Consider the following 16,421-nt stretch of genomic DNA (forward strand, 5'->3'; position numbering starts at 1 on the left):
TACGGTCAACTATCATTTTGATCTTGGCAACATTTCATTCTTCTTATTTTCTTCTGGATAAGAAAGCAACATGGGTATCGTACACGCCAACAATCGAGAGCCTAGGGGCTTGGATCCAGTGCCAATTCTTTCACAAGAAGGTCTGAATCACGTCGAGGCTCGCCCAACCGTAGCTCATGATGAGGTCTTTGGCGATATCACAGAAGATGGACCCAACTACCGAGATGTAAGTGCTTCCCACACATATTTCTTGCCGTATCAAATACTGACGCCAACAGGTTGGTTGGCTAGGCACTTCTGCACTTATGATGAAGACCCAAATCGGTCTGGGCATCCTCTCGATCCCATCGGCGTTCCACACTCTGGGTCTTATCCCCGGACTCATATGTCTGCTCGTCATTGGAGGCATCACCACTTGGTCAGACTATATCATTGGAACATTCAAGCTTAAACACCGTGAGGTATACGGTATTGATGATGCAGGCGGTATCTTGTTTGGACGTTTTGGACAAGAGTTCCTAGGAATCAGCTTTGCTTTGTGTAAGTGATGACACCCAGCGTTTGAGTTCGCTGCTGACAATGACTGTAAAAGTTACCATATTTGCTTCTGCATCGGGAATATTGGGTATCTCCATCAGTTTCAACGCTTTGTCGATGCATGGGACATGCACAGCTACCTTTGTCGCAGTAGCCGCCATGATCGTCTTTCTATGTGCAAGCATTCGCACCCTGGGCCGCATAAGTTGGCTGGCATGGGTTGGAGTGATCTCTCTCATGGCAGGTGGTAAGTTGAGTACCTCTCAAAGTTGTCATTCAAACTGACAGAATCAGTCTATGTCGTCACCATCGCCGTCAGCATCCAAGACCGGCCCTCAGCAGCTCCAAAGATGACCCTCGAAGACGAATGGAAGTCCGATTACAAGCTATATAACAAACCGAGCTTCACAGAAGCAATGTCGGCTCTCTCGACAATGGTCTTTGCCTATGCTGGCACGCCCCTATTCTTCCCTATTGCTGCAGAGATGCGCGATCCGCGCCATTATACCAAAGCGATGCTCCTCTGCCAGTCCGTTGCAACTGCGACATATATCATTGTGGGAGTTATTATCTACTACTACTGTGGCTCCTATGTTGCCTCGCCTGCTCTGGGATCGGCTGGCAAGACTATTAAGCAAGTTGCTTACGGCCTTGCTTTGCCAGGTCTGATCGTTGGTGCAACCATCAATGCTCATGTAAGTACTTGATATGAATAAAATTCAGCCTTAGAACAAAATGAGTACTGATACAAAAGCTCTATAGGTTACAGGAAAATACGTGTTCGTTCGAGTCCTTCGAGGCTCGAGGCATCTCACAGCCAACACCCTCACTCACTGGGCTACATGGCTAGGCCTGACCTTTGCTGCAGCCTTGTTAGCCTACATAATAGCGAGTGCAATCCCTGTTTTTGGAAGTCTCGTGTCTCTTGTTGGAGCTCTCCTAGGTACACTGCAAACGTTTCAGCCATATGGTTGCTTCTGGTTATACGATAACTGGAGCGCAGGCAAGCAGGAGAGATCTCTAAAGTGGATTCTCATGGTTATATGGAGCAGTTTTATCATCCTTTCTGGAATGTTTCTGATGATTGCTGGAACATATGGATCTGTTATTGGTGTTATTGACTCTTATAAGGTGTCAGGAGGATCAGCTGCCTTTTCGTGTGCTGACAACTCCAACTCTGTCTAGGACCAATTTCTTTGACGAAGGCAGTCAAGAATGGCACAGAGTAAACACAGTCCGCGACGTTATAAGCAATTAATACATCATGTTTGTTATTGTGTAGCATGAGTCGTATTCCCGATAAGGCCATTACATTACCTTAGGTAGGTAAGGTAGTCTCCAAAAAAAAGCGGTCGGAGTTAGGCAAATTTTCTTAATGCCCCTCCCACTATCATTCACGCCTACCTAAGTTTACTCTCATCATCCTTATTCCGACAGATCTTCATCTATACATTCCCATAGCCATATTATTATTTGCATCTGTCTGAGCTATTCGATATCTGTCATATAATACGCCATATCGGAGAACTGTCTGAGTGAGATCGAGTCAGATCATCGGAGCTGGTTCGGCATCTACACCAAGTACAAAAATCTTCACATTGATATTACATTCGAGGGGATCTATTTTAATAAGGTCATGTCTCTTACCTGGCGTATCTCCGTTAACGGGGAGGCCGATAGTCCAGAAGACTATCTTTCAACTTCCTTGGGCGTCATCTTCCCCGACGATATCACAAATCAACACGGCGATGCGGAACACAACCTCTCATATGCCTCACCTCATCTCCCCAAGCCTCTTGTTATCGACCTCGCCGACCCTGTGAAGGAGGATGACCGCAAGCTATTCTCACATTACCTCTGGAACGCTTCACTTCTGCTCGCCGAGTTCATCGAGGCCGACTCTCTCAGCATTCCTCTTGAGAAGCCTCGTGAGGCACAGGACATCATTTCATTCAGCGTGAAGGGACTTGAGACTCTTGAGCTCGGAGCCGGAACCGCGTTGCCGAGTATCATGGGTGGCCTGCTAGGCGCAAAGCGTGTCGTTGTCACAGACTATCCAGCTGAGCCCGTCCTCAAAACCCTTAGCACGAACGTCGCTCGCAACATCCAGCCCTCTCTATCACCCGCCGGTGCCGAGACAACCCCCTTTTCCGCAGTCTCCGTCCAAGGCCATTCCTGGGGTGAGCTCGAAGATCCATTCAGCGCATCAGCTGCTCACTCATTCGACCGTGTCATCGCTGCCGATTGTCTCTGGATGCCCTGGCAGCACGAAAACCTACACCGCTCCATCGCCCACTTCCTTAAGCAAACCCCCGAGGCCCGGTGTTGGGTTGTCGCTGGTTTCCATACTGGCCGAACAAAGATGAGCGGATTTTATGATGCAGCGGCGCTTCAGAAGGTCGGACTCGAGGTTGAAAGGATCTGGGAGAGAGATTGTAACGGCGAAGAGAGAGTATGGGATATTGAGCGTGAGGACGACATTACGGTGCGCAAGAGATGGCTCGTTGTCGCTTCGCTGAAGTGGATTTCGATATCATGAGGCTTATATGAGACGTCGAGAAGCCCGGCAAATTCATTGAGTAAGAAGGAAAAGAAGAGGCTTTAAATACCATGACTACCTTACGCTCGGGCTCCGGGAACCACTTGAGCTCATCATGGCGGAGTAAGACAATTCTTCTAGTTGCGTCTTCTCTACTTCATTGATTGGCTCTCCTCCCTGAGACGACTCGACTACCGCCCGCAGAATGAGGCGGAGCGACGACTTCGTGAGGGGCGGATACGGAGTAAGATGGACGCTCTCCGGTTGTAAAAACAACAGTTGGAGGGTGACTGGTTAGAGTGGTAGACAAATCATGCGAAGTGAGGAAAAGCTTAAACTGTACGAAGATACAAATGTGTTAGATGCATATGATCACGATATCAAGGATAGATAGGCAATGCCCCAGAATTATGATGTATATATTCTCTGTACATACGCTTGCTATGGATCCCCCTCTTTATAAAATGAAACAGCCCAGCTTACTTGGCTGGGGACATATTAATTCGAAGCTTCAATGCTCGGCCCCTTCTCATCAATCTTGGCAACGCGATCGTAGCTTACGCGCAAGTTTTGCGCTCCGCTCAGGGCGCGGGTCAGCATCGCTTCGTGCCGCTCTCCCACAAGACGCTTAAGTGCTCCAACTAAGAAGCCTGCGATAATGTCGACAGACCAGTCATCAGGGATAAGACTGAGTACGTCGTCAATCTCGAACCAGCCGCCAAACCGCTCCAGGAGCGCTCCAGTCTGCTCGAGACGATCGCTGATGTTTTCAAGAGTGAGCAACTCATGGAGAACAACGTTAAAAAGGCGGCGTTGTTCCTCAAAAGATGGTCGTTGAGATGGAGCTGCGCCAGTTGTGCTTGCGCCACCTCGTAGACAATATGAAACTGCGGTATCATAGTCGCCCAAGTTGTGGACCAGAAGGCGTAGGGCATCGCCGTGTTTGCATTCTCGGCCAGCAAGTATGATGGTCTCGGGCACCAAAAGATCATCAGGCAGTTTAGAGATTCGATCTCTTATTGCTGCTGCGTCATAATCATTGGCTTCGCCCAAGAGTTGAAGTAGCCTCAAACGGCTGTGCCAGACCTCGTTGTCGTCTGGGGCGTTGTCCCGAAGGAAGTGGCTGTATGCAGGCTTAGGAGGCTGCAAACCGCGGTATGCCTCATATGTCGCTCTGACCAAAGTTTGGCTCTCATCAGATGACTCTAAATCGTAAACGACCACGTCAAGGTAGTACGCCATCAGATCGTTGATATAGGTGGTATGGCCTTTACCAAAGACCAAGTGCTCGAGGTAGTACTTTACTGCATCAGGTGCTTCCTCTCGCAAGATTGCAACGGCTTGCGCGGGCTCAAATTTGGGTGCTCGTCCCTTGTCTTCAGTAAAAACTTGAACACCAAGCTTTGGGTTGCGATTTGCAAGCCACACACCATATTCTTGGACAAGAGCCTGGCTGCTGATCTTGGTCAGATACTCGCGAACTCGCTGCTCTCCTTCACGGAGTTCCTGCCCTACGTCCTGCTCGCCTTCGATAATCCGCCTCCAAGTGGCCAGAACATCTCCTGACAGTTTCCGGCTCTGGTACAGGCGACTTAGCACGAAGAGTCGATGGTATGTTTCGAGTAAATCGACTGCGCGGTCAAAGCAGTCGACGCCCTTATCCACAATCTCGTATAGCTCAGATCTCACAACGCCTCCCTTGCCCAACCCCTTGGGTGAGTGTTGATCAATCTCGAGAAGCACGAGCAGCAGCGCGGCATCAACTGTATGAAACACTTCTCTCTCGTCGGCCACACTGCCGAATCCTTTCTTCTTGCGCCATGTTCCAAGAAATCTTCGAAGAAAGTGCATCGTCCTCGGCTCCAGTGTTCCAATACTGTCCTTTGATGTCATCTGGAACTCCCTGCTTCTGAGGTAAGCATCGGCGGTTCTCCTCACGCCGCCATATATCCAGATCCCGCGTGAGCCTTCTATTATCTCGTTTCGAACGCTAGGAATCAGCGAAAGAACCACTCTGGGGTCAAGACCACTCTCGATCAGCACTTCTTCAAGAGCTTTCATGTCTTTTTCCGTGAACTGCTTGTCTTCAGGAGACTTTAGTAAGTTCGTCAAAAGCAAGATGCCAGCTTTCTGCCGTATATATCCATAAGTCATAAATTCCAACTCGCTTTGCGGTTCCCGGCCCCTGATAGAGTTAATAGTGGTGAATATCGCCTGTCTGTCCAGCTCGGCAGGGTTAAAAATATCTCCGACACAAGCTGCTTCCAAGGCGGCGTCAAGTTGTATAAGTAAAGGATTGCGAATAGCCCACCAGATGCGGCTTCCACTCCAGACTGCCAGTCTTGCCTGAGCCTTGGCAAGTTGTCGAGCAAATTCCTCGCCTTCTGCATTACGATTTGCCTCCCATTCTTCTGGCAATGATTCCTCGTCCTGTGAGTCAATGTTTCTGTCAAAGAGCTCTTTCTCTTTCGAGAGGTGTTCTATTGACAACGCTGTCCTCGAGTCTGGTGTCTTGGCTGAAGATGAAGGATCAGGGGTACCAGGCGATATTGAAACAGAGAAAGGTGTGTATCGCCTTTGCGACAATTTCTGAACAATTTCATCAAATCGCGTTTCTTCGCTGCCAGCAAGGGAACGAATGCCATAGACCCCATCAGCTTCTCTAGCTGTCAACCAGAACTTCTGTGGGTTTGGGTCTGAGCCCGCGTCAAATCTTTGGATCTCTAGCCCATATTCCAAGCCATCCTTTTCTCTCGTCATCGAGGCTAGAACATAACCATCTTCTTCCTGCATCGACAATGGTTGTGATGAGTTGGCATCTAAAGGCGGGCTATCTACGACGACTTCTTTGGGGTATCTGGTAAACTCGAGAGTAGGCCTCGTAGGATCGCCATCCAGATTTACAAACATGCCGATCCCCGGCTCCAAAGGGTCAGTTCCAGTGACAATCAGGAATTCGTCAGGGGTCGGAGAAGTGATGTGAGGCTTGAGAAAAACGGAGCCAGGTCTTGGCCGAGGGTCAGTCGACTGAGAAGGAGTGCCTGATGGCGAAGGTGCAGCTGGGAGAGGTTTATCGAGCGAAGGAGGATTTGGTGTTGAAGCTCTCTCCATTGATGGCCTGGGGCTTACTGATGGCTGCGGCGAGGTATTGCGACCAAGGAAATCTTCACCTTCGTTGCCACGATGATCTTGTCGACGGATACTGTCCAATATTGAACCTCCCAAGCTTGTGCTCCGACTATGGCTTGGGGCTTCGCTAGATGTGCGGTTTCCGGTCGAAGAGGAGCTTCGGAGTAGCCCACTTGTTGTATCCGCTCCAATGCTTTGAGCATGTCCAATTTCACTGGGCGAAGTTGTTTCTTCCAAGGATGAAATGCTCATCAAGGGGATCTTGAGTTGTTGTTCCACATCGATAAGCGCATACGACTTAGAGTCTGCCACACAAGCGATTGAGTCCCTACGGACTGACAGGGTGCTTCCAGAGAAGTCGATTTTCTTTATTGCGTAAGCGGTGGGCAGTCATTCTATGCGCTGATACGTACCTTAAAAGCGCGCGCGTCCTCGCCCACACGCACGACTTGGATCTTTCGCATAAGAGAGAGGAGGATAGTGACACCTCCGCCTCTCTCTGCACTTCCATCGTCGAACAAGGGCTCATTCAGATCAATGCCACCTATCCAACTACAGTTCTTGACTAGAGTTGTTCCAAAAACAGGGCTAAGTTCGGGAAGGGAATAGAAAGTGACGGTCCAATTGCATAGAATACATGCTTTGCCGACACGAGGTAGTAGGAGGATTTGCTGAACGCCGGGTCGCGAGTTCGGAGTGCCTGGAGTTTCGACATATTGAGGACATAGTCGAGATGCGAGGATATAAACGGGTTGCCCAGATCGATCGTTTGGGTCTGGTGGAATTTGTACGAAGTGAAGCAGCTCTGAGGCAGATGTGCCAACGTACAGATTCGCATCTACATGCGCAAAGGTCAACTATGAGCGCAAACGCTCAGTATCCATGCCGAAACTACTTACCTAGATAGTCTACGCAGTTGATCTTGATATCATCTTTGGAGCCGTCTGCAGAAAGTGGTACCTCGTCCAATAAAGTCCTGAGAACATAAGGGCCAACCTCGCGACTGGTTAGCCCTGGGCTTGTAATTGAAGGCCCATCGCCTGAGCCATCTGATGTCATAGCGACGTTGTTATCAACAGCATCATTTGAGCGAACAGCGTATGTCGTGTTGTGCCTCCTCGAGTTCGAAAACGTTGTATCCAGGCACCCGAGGCTGGCTGGCGTATGTTGACATCAGTCAAGTGGATCAACGTACCTGAAGCTCTAGAAGCTGACGGGATGTTGAGTGGATAGGCACCGGGCTTATAATTAGTGGCTGTGTTCACTGAGCTGCAAGGCTGCGGGGGATCAGTCCATGGAACTGCCCCTGTAACCTTGGCGTTATCAGCCTGACAGCTCTCGTGGCCAATAAGCTTGTATGACACGCGCAACCTGGCCCCAAGTTATCAAGGAGGCAGACGAAACACATTCCTTCCTATTTATCAGCACAACCTCATGGCTTCCATTTAATCACGACAGCAACGAGCTCCTACGACCATTGAACGATAGTATCAACTGCAAAACACTCGCTTTAACACGTCCGCGGCGTTCAAGGCTGCCATATCCACTCCTTTGCGCCGCCCCTGATCATCAACCCAATACAACGCCATGACTGACGCAGCCGTCGAAGCCGCTCTGGCGAGCACAACTGAAGCCCCTACGCCTGCGCCCACCTTTGAAGGAGAGAACAAATTTCAGCATGCGATATCAGCATGGAGAAGTATGGTTTCCAGCGAACACTAGTGGTAGCAGTTACTAACAGATTGCCTGGGTAGCCATCGATCTCACAACCCTTGTGTCGAATCTAGACAATACGGCTTCAGACATTGTCGCATACCAGCGGGACTCAACTGTCCAACGTAAAGAACTCGCACAAAAAACTAAAGAATTCCGCAAGCTCGACGATGCGGCCAAGCTTACAGAAATCAAGGGACTATTGAAATGTGCCAACAAGATACTATCCTACACCGATACAGACTAACATCATTACAGCCTATCAGACCTTTATCGACCTCCTTACGAACCACTCCAAGTCTGTCAACTCGGCATTTCTTCAAACATATGCATCTTTCTCTGATGCTCCAGACCCGTACCCACTTCTTGAGGCCTCAGTCGATTCTATGCTCTTGTCCGAAGACACCTTACCAAAGATTACCGAAGAAAACCAGCACCTCCAAGAGAATGTTTCAAATCTTTCGAGTCAACTGGAAGAGACCGAATCAAAGCTTCAGAATGAACGAAAGGTTCGAAGAGAGTTAGAGGAGAACCTAGAGAGCCGTGTTAAGGAAGTTGAGACGTCGTGGAACGCTGTGCTAGAGGAGAAGACGGATAACTGGGAGGCCAAAGAGAAGGCATTGGAAGATAAACTGGAGAAGCAAGAGCGCCTTCTGACCGAGATGCGCGCAAGTTACGAGGTCAACCAGCGCCTGGGCAAGAATGGCGACGACCAGGAGGCTCATCGCAACCATGTCTCGAGCGCTGAGCTTGAGATGCTCCACGCAGATTTGGATCGCACAAGCTCTCGCCTGGCTGAGGTTGAGGCACGAAACGAACAAATGCGGCTGGAGCTGGCACAAGCCAAGTCATCAGCCCAACAACAACCTGAGACAAGTCTTGAGGACGATCCGGGATATATGCGTGTGAGGTCAGAGAACCAGTCTATGATCCGCAAGCTGGATGCCGCCCGTGTGGAGAAGGAGGGTCTCAAACGAGAATTGGATGGCAAGTTGCGATCTATCGAAAGAGAAGTGAACACTCTCAAGGAGGAGAGGGACACATTGAAGAGCAAGGTTCAAAAATGGAGTGACTACGAAGATATCAAGCAGGAGCTTGAGGTTCTCAAGAGTATTGAGTTCTCCACAGGTGACGATGACGAAGTAAGAGAGCACCTTGAGGCAAAGGATGCGGAGGGCAATTCTCTCGAGAAGCTTCTCTTGGCGCGAAACAAGAAGTTGGGCGATGAGTTGACGGTGCTACGTGTTTCGCATAACGATTTACAAAGTCGACTGGAGGATCTTCAAGAGGAGCTCTCCAAAACTAACGCCGAATTGGAGCGAGCCCAGAAGCTCAACCAGAAACTGGAGAGTGATTTGGAGACAATCCAGGAGGAGGGTGCCAACGCATTCCCATCTGGTGCATCTGTAGCTGGAACATATGTCACCCGGGCAATGGGCCGCAAGAGTGGCAGAATCTCGCCAACGTCGTCAATCATTAGTGGTATGGATCCCCGCATGGGAGGAGGCGAGCCCGGCGAACGAGTCTATGGAGGAGGCTCGGGCATGTTGCCCATGGTCACGGCCCAGCGAGACCGTTATAAGAAGAAGAATGCAGAACTTGAGGAAGAACTGTCAGATACGCACCGAACAGTCTCGCAGCTGCGCCAGGAAGTCGCAGCGCTTCAGAAAGACAACCTGAATCTCTACGAGAAGACAAGATATGTTTCAACATACAACCGAGGAGGCGGCGCAGCGACATCGTCGGCGTACGGGGCGAATCCAAACCCATCGACAGTGTCAATTGGCGAAACGGGCAATCCTGGCATCGCCATGGACCGATACCGCCAGGCATACGAGTCCAATATTTCTCCGTTTGCAGCTTTCCGTGGGCGAGAGTCTGCTCGAGCCTACAAACGGATGAGTCTACCAGAACGCGCAGTCTACTCATTGACACGCACAGTGCTTGCTTCGCGAACCAGCCGAAACTTGTTTGCTGCATACTGCGTAGCGCTCCATTTGCTGGTGTTTGTAACTTTGTATTGGCTCGGTTCGTCAGATGTCCAGCGGGTAACTCATCTTGAGTCCGCCGCGGCAGCGGCAGCTGGAGTTGCTGGGGGCTCACTTGGCAGTCCAATGGACGGAGCGCCTAAAGATCCTGCCAAGTAGAGAGCGATGCGCCGTCTTGTTTTGTAAGTGTTTTGCTCAAAAGCCGGAAAGGGAATGTGTCAACGAATCTCCGCGGGAGATGGAACTGTATCAATATCAGGATAGACCTGCGTTAAGACCGGATCGGCAGTGGAGTCATTGGATATCTGAGATCTCGTGCTATATACCGTACATATTAGGGAAGCAAGTGATATCTCGTGCGTTGGAAGCGAGATCCATGCCATGCCAAGATGGATGGTATTATTGTGTTGGGTGGTGAGAACCTTGAATTAGACCATAACATGATCCACCTAAGCAACCTCCTCAAGAGAAAATCAAGTAAACATGTGACAGACTTGTTCTAGACAGTCTCTGAGGTCCGCTAAAACATGCAAGTCATGATGTCGATAGAAGCTTGGCTATATTCGTCTTGATGTGCGAAAATAGCCCGTCCCAATAAGAGGGGTCGCGGGGCCAGTTGCTATTTTCTGCAGCCGCTGGCCGCTTATCGCGGCCCGTAGACATGCATGATCAGCGGTCCAATCAGAGACTTGCAGGCTGGCGGCAAGCTACACAAAGCCCTGTATGTAATTTACTCTGGCCAAGGGACTTTGTTTCTCGTTTCTTGGGAGGTCTTGGATGTTTTGATGCTGGGACGAGGTTGGTTCGTCAGTGACGCCGAGAGATCTTTGGATCTATTAAAGGGATCTTGGGTTGGCTTGGAGATGGAGAGGGTAACATTGAGAGGCTGGAGTGTGACTTGAACTCGAGAGTTTTCGTAGCAACGTGGTCATACGGAAAAGAGAATGCAGTGCAATGGCTCTCATCATTGCTGACTGGGAATGTATAACCTCTACAGACCACCATACATGTAAACTGGCGGTCTATGTCTAGAGAGCAGGGTCAGATATATGTCTGTGTATTATATCGTAAACGTTCTTCAATGACAGAATCGACTGCACGAACCCAGATCGCACATGGCAAAGTGCATAAGAAAGCGGAATTGTCATTGTCGTGGCATTTCCTCGTGCTCATCTCCATTTCTAAACGCCCATGCATCCATATGCCGACGCCCGAGCCAGGCGCTTAAACTAATCCCTCTGACCAATCACAACCCCGGCAACTCTTCAACAATCAAATGATTGGCTCTCGTTACTCAATCTTGTTTCCGGATCACATATGAGCCAGACGTGCATGTCCATCTCAGACATTGGAAAAGGCTGGTGTTTATTTTTGTATCCAGATCTTGGCAGATAATCCAATCATGGCCATTTACTCAGACCTACCGCCCGTACGCTTAAGCGCGTGTAACAGGGTCTTGGCTGGAGGGGAAGGCTGGTATATTAAGAGATGGGTTCGTCGCCTGACGGTGTTGAGAAAGAAAGAGGCAGGAAAAGATCTCTCTGCATTTGTCTGTCTGTATACACTCAAAGACGCTGAGCGTTCTTTTTTCCTTTTTGTCTCTTATTTCCTTTATCTGTTATTTCCTTATTTCCTAGGGTCAACAAGTTTTCTATCTCAAGTCTCGTTACGGTCGATTATCTATAAACATTTTTGTTGTTTCTTGGGTTCTGTTTCTCTTAACGGCATACGTCTTGACGACTCGAAACGATACCGACACGCTTATACCCTCGACATCGTACACATCACACATACACCTCTACACACAAGTTCAAGATGCAATTATCAACATTTGTCACTTCCGTCCTCGCGGTGACTGCCTCTGCAGCACCAACCTATCCTACTGTTACTGTCACCGATGCTGGATCCGCCATTGACGCATTAGGGTCATTGTCTGGTTACTTCAATTTGGTTGCGGACAAGGTCAAGGCAGTCAAGTCATATGGAATGGCTCCTGTCTGTGATCTCTCACAAGCTAAGATGCCTCTTGGTATGCCACCACTATTCAGTGCTTGTTCTCTTTTGGCTAACCAGTGATTTCAGATGGCCAACTACCTCCGCCGGCTAAGGGCCTGAAGCTGGCTCATGTCGCTATCGGCCGTGGTACGCAAAACTATACATGCGATACCAGCAAGCCTTCATCAGCCCCCGTTGCTACTGGTGCTGTAGCCACTCTCTTCAACGGCAGTTGCGTCGCCGCTATGTACCCAGATCTGATCGAACGCATCCCTGGAATGGCCGTTCACTTCCCTCTGTCAGATGCCAACAAGCTTGGCCCTGCATCTCTCGCTGAGTCTGGTCACCATTATTTCACCGCCGACGGTGTGCCCTTCTTCGACCTCCGCACACCCAACCAAGACATTGGTGAGGCTCCATGTGCAAAGAACAGCAGCGCTCCTGCTCCATCTCTCTCTGCCAAGGGACAGCTTGGTGAGAATGCTGTGCCATGGCTCAGACTCACCACCATTGAGGGTGCTACCCACAAGATGAAGGAAGTCTACCGAACTACAACAGCTGGTGGCAGCGCCCCTGCAACTTGCCAGGGTATGGATGCTGAATTCGAGGTTCAATATGCCACATTGTAAGTGCTTCTTTACGAGATTGAGTACGGAGCACGATGACTAACATTGTACCAGATATTGGTTCTGGGCTGGCGATATTGAAGAAGACGATGCGTAAAGTGAAAGAAAGGAAGCAAATGGATTTTCATGGATTGGTATTATTTTGCCTTTGATGGTATTCTTCTCTTATACACGTAGATAGTATTGTTTTGGACATGTAATATCCCGGATGTTAGCGATGTGGAGGTCAATAATTCAACTTGTGACTTGAGCTTCGATTCTTTTGAGTGAATCCGTATGTCGGGGGTTTGACCGGAGCGGAAATCTTTAATGACTTCGAATCATATTATTATAACCATGCGATGCACTTCATAAGCATTTGATCCCTCTAATGTTGCAACACAGCTTAATGATCTCCGGCATTCTCCGGGCTCCAGGCTATCGTATTCTGATGGATCTCCCCATGGGGATGCCCACAGGGCTGATCCCTGAACTCAAGTTGGATTGAAGCTGCAAAAAAGACGACCATCAGTGTAGCTTTCTTTTATAGTATGATTTCCATCATCCAATAGTTCCTTAAGAGAGTCAAAAATACGCCTCTGCGTTCTCAGCGAGGAACGGTTACCTGCAATACAGAAGAATAGACTTTACGCTGTTCACATATCGACTAAAAACTGGCACGAAATCTTGTAAACTCTAGGTACGATGAAAACTAATTCCTAGAGGCAATATACATCCATATTAACGGCTGCAACCTAATAGAGTTTAACACAGACGTCCACTATAACCCAATGTTATACAGTATCCGTACAAAGATTTGTAGGCGGTTTCGCTTTGCACCTGTCGTGAAGGTACATTTGTGGCACGGAACATGGCCGATGGGGTACTGAGGCACTCTCCAAAAGTGGATACTTCGCTACCCTGGACTGCCCATGTCTCCCCCCCACATCCTAAGGTTAGCAACTCTCCCCTGTAAAAATTCTTTCTTGGCACGCACTGTTAGTGCCGTGTTAGGAGCGGGATTTTCTGCAGGCCACGCGACCACACAAAACTGCGGGGATGCTATCGGCTCCCTAACAGCAGTTTTCAGAGAAGGAATTTTGGAGAGTTCGCCTTCTCTGACAACACCTTTGTCGGATCTAATGGCGGCACCTCAGAACCAGAACGCCTTAGATATCGGAGGACGATGCCCATGGCATCGGTAGCGACATCCTCCCGATCAACGACGCCGATTGCGATGGGTTTTTCTCCTTTGAAGGCAAGCCGCACCGTCGGCCTCTGATTCCTTCCCGAGGTTTTTCCCTGCCGCCGCGACAGTCGACTACGAGCTACAACTTGGTTACTGGAGATTGTGGACTGCGTCGGCAGATGTAGTGATGCGCGAGAGAATTCTGGTCGGTGGAAAAAGTTCGACAATAGATTGCCCCCGAACCCGCTGACGGGTGACGGGCTTGAGAAATACAGCACCTTTTGTGCCATTGGTATGCTGGATGGTGAAGGAAGCGGGGTTTCCCTGTACCTAGCTAGCTCAGCACGTCTTTTGCTCCAGTAGGAGATCTGGCTTCGTTACAGCCACCCAGACGAAAAATATACAAACAAAAACAAACAAACAAACATCCTAAGGTTAGGTTAGTTAACGTCTAAACATAAACATGCCATCCCCATCTTCAACTCATTAATTTTCTCCCCTCGGAGCCGCAATCGCACAATTAACCCCGGCATAGATCGACAGCTATTCTACCAACTACCGGGAGACGAGGGCCCTGTCCCCTCGATTTCACTTTCCCCCAGACCTACTACATACGTTTGCCACCAGGCATTGGCCGCATCGATCCGATCCAACCCGCTCGTTCACCTGCAGTCTTGACTGCAGCCGACCGAGTACTACATCACGGACTTATTCATTCATTTATTCACCCTAGTTACGACAAAAGAGAGACACCCCCGGCGGCTATTTGCCTTCAACATTCGTCCTTGTTGCCTGTCATCGAATTATTATTATTCTTCTTCTTCATCATCATATTAAACGCCTTCGTCCTCTTTTCTCTCTACATATCATCACCACCATTCAGTCCCCGCTGCTCCAACGCCCCGCCATCAGAGTACCTTGACGACATACTCACCCTCCGCCCGACCGAAAGTAAATCGCCTCAACCATTAATTCTCGCAGTCATTATATTCTGACAGCGCTGTCTACGAAACCGAGACTTGCAATCCGTCGATCCATCGTGATAATGGATTCCAACTGGATTGACGCCATCGACCCGGCGTTGAGTCAGAGAAGACCAAGCACTGCTCCTCCGTCGTGTGACGAAGAAATGCCCGCTCTCCTTGAACTGTCAGATTCCCATGATCGAACCCAAGCGATGTCCGCCGTTACATGGCCCACGAACGAAATCCCGGTTGAGATTTTCGAGATCATTATTTCGTACCTCACCCGCCTCGAGGTCAGATGTTTGCGACTTGTCTGTAAAGAATTCGAGGCCAAGGTTTCTGCGCAGTACTTTCGAAATGTTGTCGTGCCCTTCAAGTCGGAGCTTTACAGCAAGTTGGATCGTGATGAAAACGGAGCCTTTAAGCGCACATCCTCTGCTCTTCTCTCAAATGGGATGCGCATCTTCCAGTCTTTTGGTCCACACATCCGGCGCTTTGCGCTGTCTTTGGAGCTTGACGAGGACACGCTCTCATACCCCCCAGTGAAGCCTTCGCAAGAAGCTGTTCCCTCTTTTTGGGGTATATACCGCTGGCCACATGGCACCTACCACCGATATACTGATCTTGAGGGTCTCGAACAAACGGCTGACGAAACTGAGGCCATGAAGGAGGCGCTTAAGTGCTTGGTCAAAGTCACAAATCTTGGACTCTGTTGTGATGCTGGTCTTGGATTTCTGTCGGGGCCTGATCACATCGCACGAGGTGCAACCACTCTCCATCCCGTGTTTGCAACGCAGAATTGGCGTCACACAGGTTCTGAGTCACAAGCTCGGAAGCAACCAATCGTCACCATGGCCGACCTGAATGAGATGGTCAAGGATTTTAGAAAGCCTGTGTTCGAGAACCCCATTAGCTTCAAGCGAACAGTACTGCAGAAGATGGCGTCAGATGCTGGGTATTCAGGTGCCCAGATCAACGAAGCTGTGCTAATGCTGTTGGAGACTGAGGGCACCAACATCAACACAATTGACTTTGATGAGAGAGCAACCATTATCAATGAGATGGAAGCTAGACGAGTAATGGCACAAAACACACATCGTGCTGACTTCGAGCCCGCCACCGCAGAGGTGGCCAATCATCCGCTGATTCCCGCCAGTCTCACAAGAGCACAAAAAGAAATGCTCCTCGAGCTCGAGTGGGCGCATCGCGCCATGATTCAGTCCTATGTCATTGGCCTTATCGACAATGCCCGAGACAACTGCTTCAACAATCTTACTACCATCACGATTGCCAAGATCCCCAGTAGCCATGTGTATATCCTGTGTCGGCATGAGCTATGGCAGAACCTATCGTCTCTCAGCAATGTTTCGCTAGGTGTTATTGCCGACTGGCGACGCGTTTCCAAGTCTGCCCCGGGTTGTGTAGAAGATGACACAGTTTCTCCTGTCGAGGCTGTTGGTAAGGTTTATCAGCTGCTTAACAATTACATTGGCGCTCAGCGCCACATCGAAAGCCTTCACTTTGAATGGATCTGTGGTGGAGAGTTTGCTCCTGGGACATATCAGCGGAACCACCACATCCTCCCAGCACCGTTCTTTGAACAGCCTCAACTCATGACTCGCATTGATAGCCCCAAAACTAATACGGACGATCTCTTGGCGTTACCCTTTATTAAACATTTGTCACTCAAGAACTGCTGGGCCTCACCGCATGTCCTTTTGCAAACAATACGCAATATGGCTTTGTCCACACTCGAGAAGC

At 49.5% G+C, this 16,421-nt stretch overlaps 6 protein-coding genes across 9 annotated transcripts; 5 read left to right on the forward strand and 1 right to left on the reverse strand.

Moving 5' to 3' along the window:
• Positions 1-70: 70 nt before the first annotated feature.
• Positions 71-1,819, forward strand: FOXG_04256 (uncharacterized protein; the record flags this gene model as incomplete). The annotated part of the gene is made up of 5 exons (XM_018382214.1): positions 71-226; positions 279-540; positions 593-784; positions 832-1,232; positions 1,300-1,819. 5 exons carry the CDS (start codon positions 71-73, stop codon positions 1,720-1,722), a joined length of 1,434 nt encoding a protein of 477 aa, XP_018238884.1. The 3' UTR covers positions 1,723-1,819.
• Positions 1,820-1,904: 85 nt separating this feature from the next.
• On the forward strand, positions 1,905-3,620 carry FOXG_04257 (uncharacterized protein). The gene has a single exon (XM_018382215.1). The coding sequence runs from the start codon at positions 2,174-2,176 to the stop codon at positions 3,074-3,076; it is 903 nt and encodes a 300-aa protein (XP_018238885.1). The 5' UTR covers positions 1,905-2,173; the 3' UTR covers positions 3,077-3,620.
• FOXG_04258 (uncharacterized protein) lies at positions 1,931-7,416 on the reverse strand. 2 transcript variants are annotated; one of them, XM_018382216.1, is made up of 3 exons: positions 7,105-7,416; positions 6,619-7,043; positions 1,931-6,571 (listed from the first exon to the last, which is right to left on the reverse strand). In XM_018382216.1, exons 1-3 carry the CDS (start codon positions 7,262-7,264, stop codon positions 3,575-3,577), a joined length of 3,582 nt encoding a protein of 1,193 aa, XP_018238886.1. In that variant the 5' UTR covers positions 7,265-7,416; the 3' UTR covers positions 1,931-3,574. The 2 variants fall into 2 exon arrangements, with proteins under 2 accessions (XP_018238886.1, XP_018238887.1); XM_018382217.1 differs by having other exon boundaries at positions 3,467-7,043.
• Positions 7,417-7,581: 165 nt separating this feature from the next.
• On the forward strand, positions 7,582-10,469 carry FOXG_04259 (homeobox protein cut-like). Of its 2 annotated transcripts, XM_018382218.1 has the most exons (3): positions 7,582-7,904; positions 7,960-8,127; positions 8,177-10,469. In XM_018382218.1, exons 1-3 carry the CDS (start codon positions 7,793-7,795, stop codon positions 10,063-10,065), a joined length of 2,169 nt encoding a protein of 722 aa, XP_018238888.1. In that variant the 5' UTR covers positions 7,582-7,792; the 3' UTR covers positions 10,066-10,469. The 2 variants fall into 2 exon arrangements, with proteins under 2 accessions (XP_018238888.1, XP_018238889.1); XM_018382219.1 differs by having other exon boundaries at positions 7,960-10,469.
• Positions 10,470-11,239: 770 nt separating this feature from the next.
• Positions 11,240-12,914, forward strand: FOXG_04260 (uncharacterized protein). Of its 2 annotated transcripts, XM_018382220.1 has the most exons (3): positions 11,240-11,935; positions 11,989-12,526; positions 12,582-12,914. In XM_018382220.1, the coding sequence occupies exons 1-3, from the start codon at positions 11,722-11,724 to the stop codon at positions 12,622-12,624; spliced, it is 795 nt and encodes a 264-aa protein (XP_018238890.1). In that variant the 5' UTR covers positions 11,240-11,721; the 3' UTR covers positions 12,625-12,914. The 2 variants fall into 2 exon arrangements, with proteins under 2 accessions (XP_018238890.1, XP_018238891.1); XM_018382221.1 differs by having other exon boundaries at positions 11,989-12,914.
• Positions 12,915-14,740: 1,826 nt separating this feature from the next.
• FOXG_04261 (uncharacterized protein) lies at positions 14,741-16,277 on the forward strand (the record flags this gene model as incomplete). Its single annotated transcript, XM_018382222.1, has 2 exons — positions 14,741-16,118; positions 16,174-16,277. The coding sequence occupies 2 exons, from the start codon at positions 14,741-14,743 to the stop codon at positions 16,275-16,277; spliced, it is 1,482 nt and encodes a 493-aa protein (XP_018238892.1).
• Positions 16,278-16,421: the final 144 nt, after the last annotated feature.

Source organism: Fusarium oxysporum, chromosome 4 (genome assembly GCF_000149955.1).
Source record: "Fusarium oxysporum f. sp. lycopersici 4287 chromosome 4, whole genome shotgun sequence".
Classification (NCBI taxonomy): Eukaryota; Fungi; Ascomycota; class Sordariomycetes; order Hypocreales; family Nectriaceae; genus Fusarium; species Fusarium oxysporum.

What these genes read in the sequence shown, in the direction of transcription:
- FOXG_04257 (XM_018382215.1), top strand. Translation starts at nt 2,174, where the DNA reads ATGTCTCTTACCTGGCGTATCTCCGTTAACGGGGAGGCCGATAGTCCA.
- FOXG_04260 (XM_018382220.1), top strand. Translation starts at nt 11,722, where the DNA reads ATGCAATTATCAACATTTGTCACTTCCGTCCTCGCGGTGACTGCCTCT. An exon ending in ACAAGCTAAGATGCCTCTTG is followed by an intron (nt 11,936 to 11,988) that starts GTATGCCACCAC and finishes CAGTGATTTCAG; the next exon opens with ATGGCCAACTACCTCCGCCG. An exon ending in GAGGTTCAATATGCCACATT is followed by an intron (nt 12,527 to 12,581) that starts GTAAGTGCTTCT and finishes ACATTGTACCAG; the next exon opens with ATATTGGTTCTGGGCTGGCG.
- FOXG_04259 (XM_018382218.1), top strand. Translation starts at nt 7,793, where the DNA reads ATGACTGACGCAGCCGTCGAAGCCGCTCTGGCGAGCACAACTGAAGCC. An exon ending in TGCGATATCAGCATGGAGAA is followed by an intron (nt 7,905 to 7,959) that starts GTATGGTTTCCA and finishes TTGCCTGGGTAG; the next exon opens with CCATCGATCTCACAACCCTT. An exon ending in AATCAAGGGACTATTGAAAT is followed by an intron (nt 8,128 to 8,176) that starts GTGCCAACAAGA and finishes ACATCATTACAG; the next exon opens with CCTATCAGACCTTTATCGAC.
- FOXG_04258 (XM_018382216.1), bottom strand. Translation starts at nt 7,264, where the DNA reads ATGACATCAGATGGCTCAGGCGATGGGCCTTCAATTACAAGCCCAGGG. An exon ending in CAACTGCGTAGACTATCTAG is followed by an intron (nt 7,044 to 7,104) that starts GTAAGTAGTTTC and finishes TTGCGCATGTAG; the next exon opens with ATGCGAATCTGTACGTTGGC. An exon ending in AGGACGCGCGCGCTTTTAAG is followed by an intron (nt 6,572 to 6,618) that starts GTACGTATCAGC and finishes TACGCAATAAAG; the next exon opens with AAAATCGACTTCTCTGGAAG.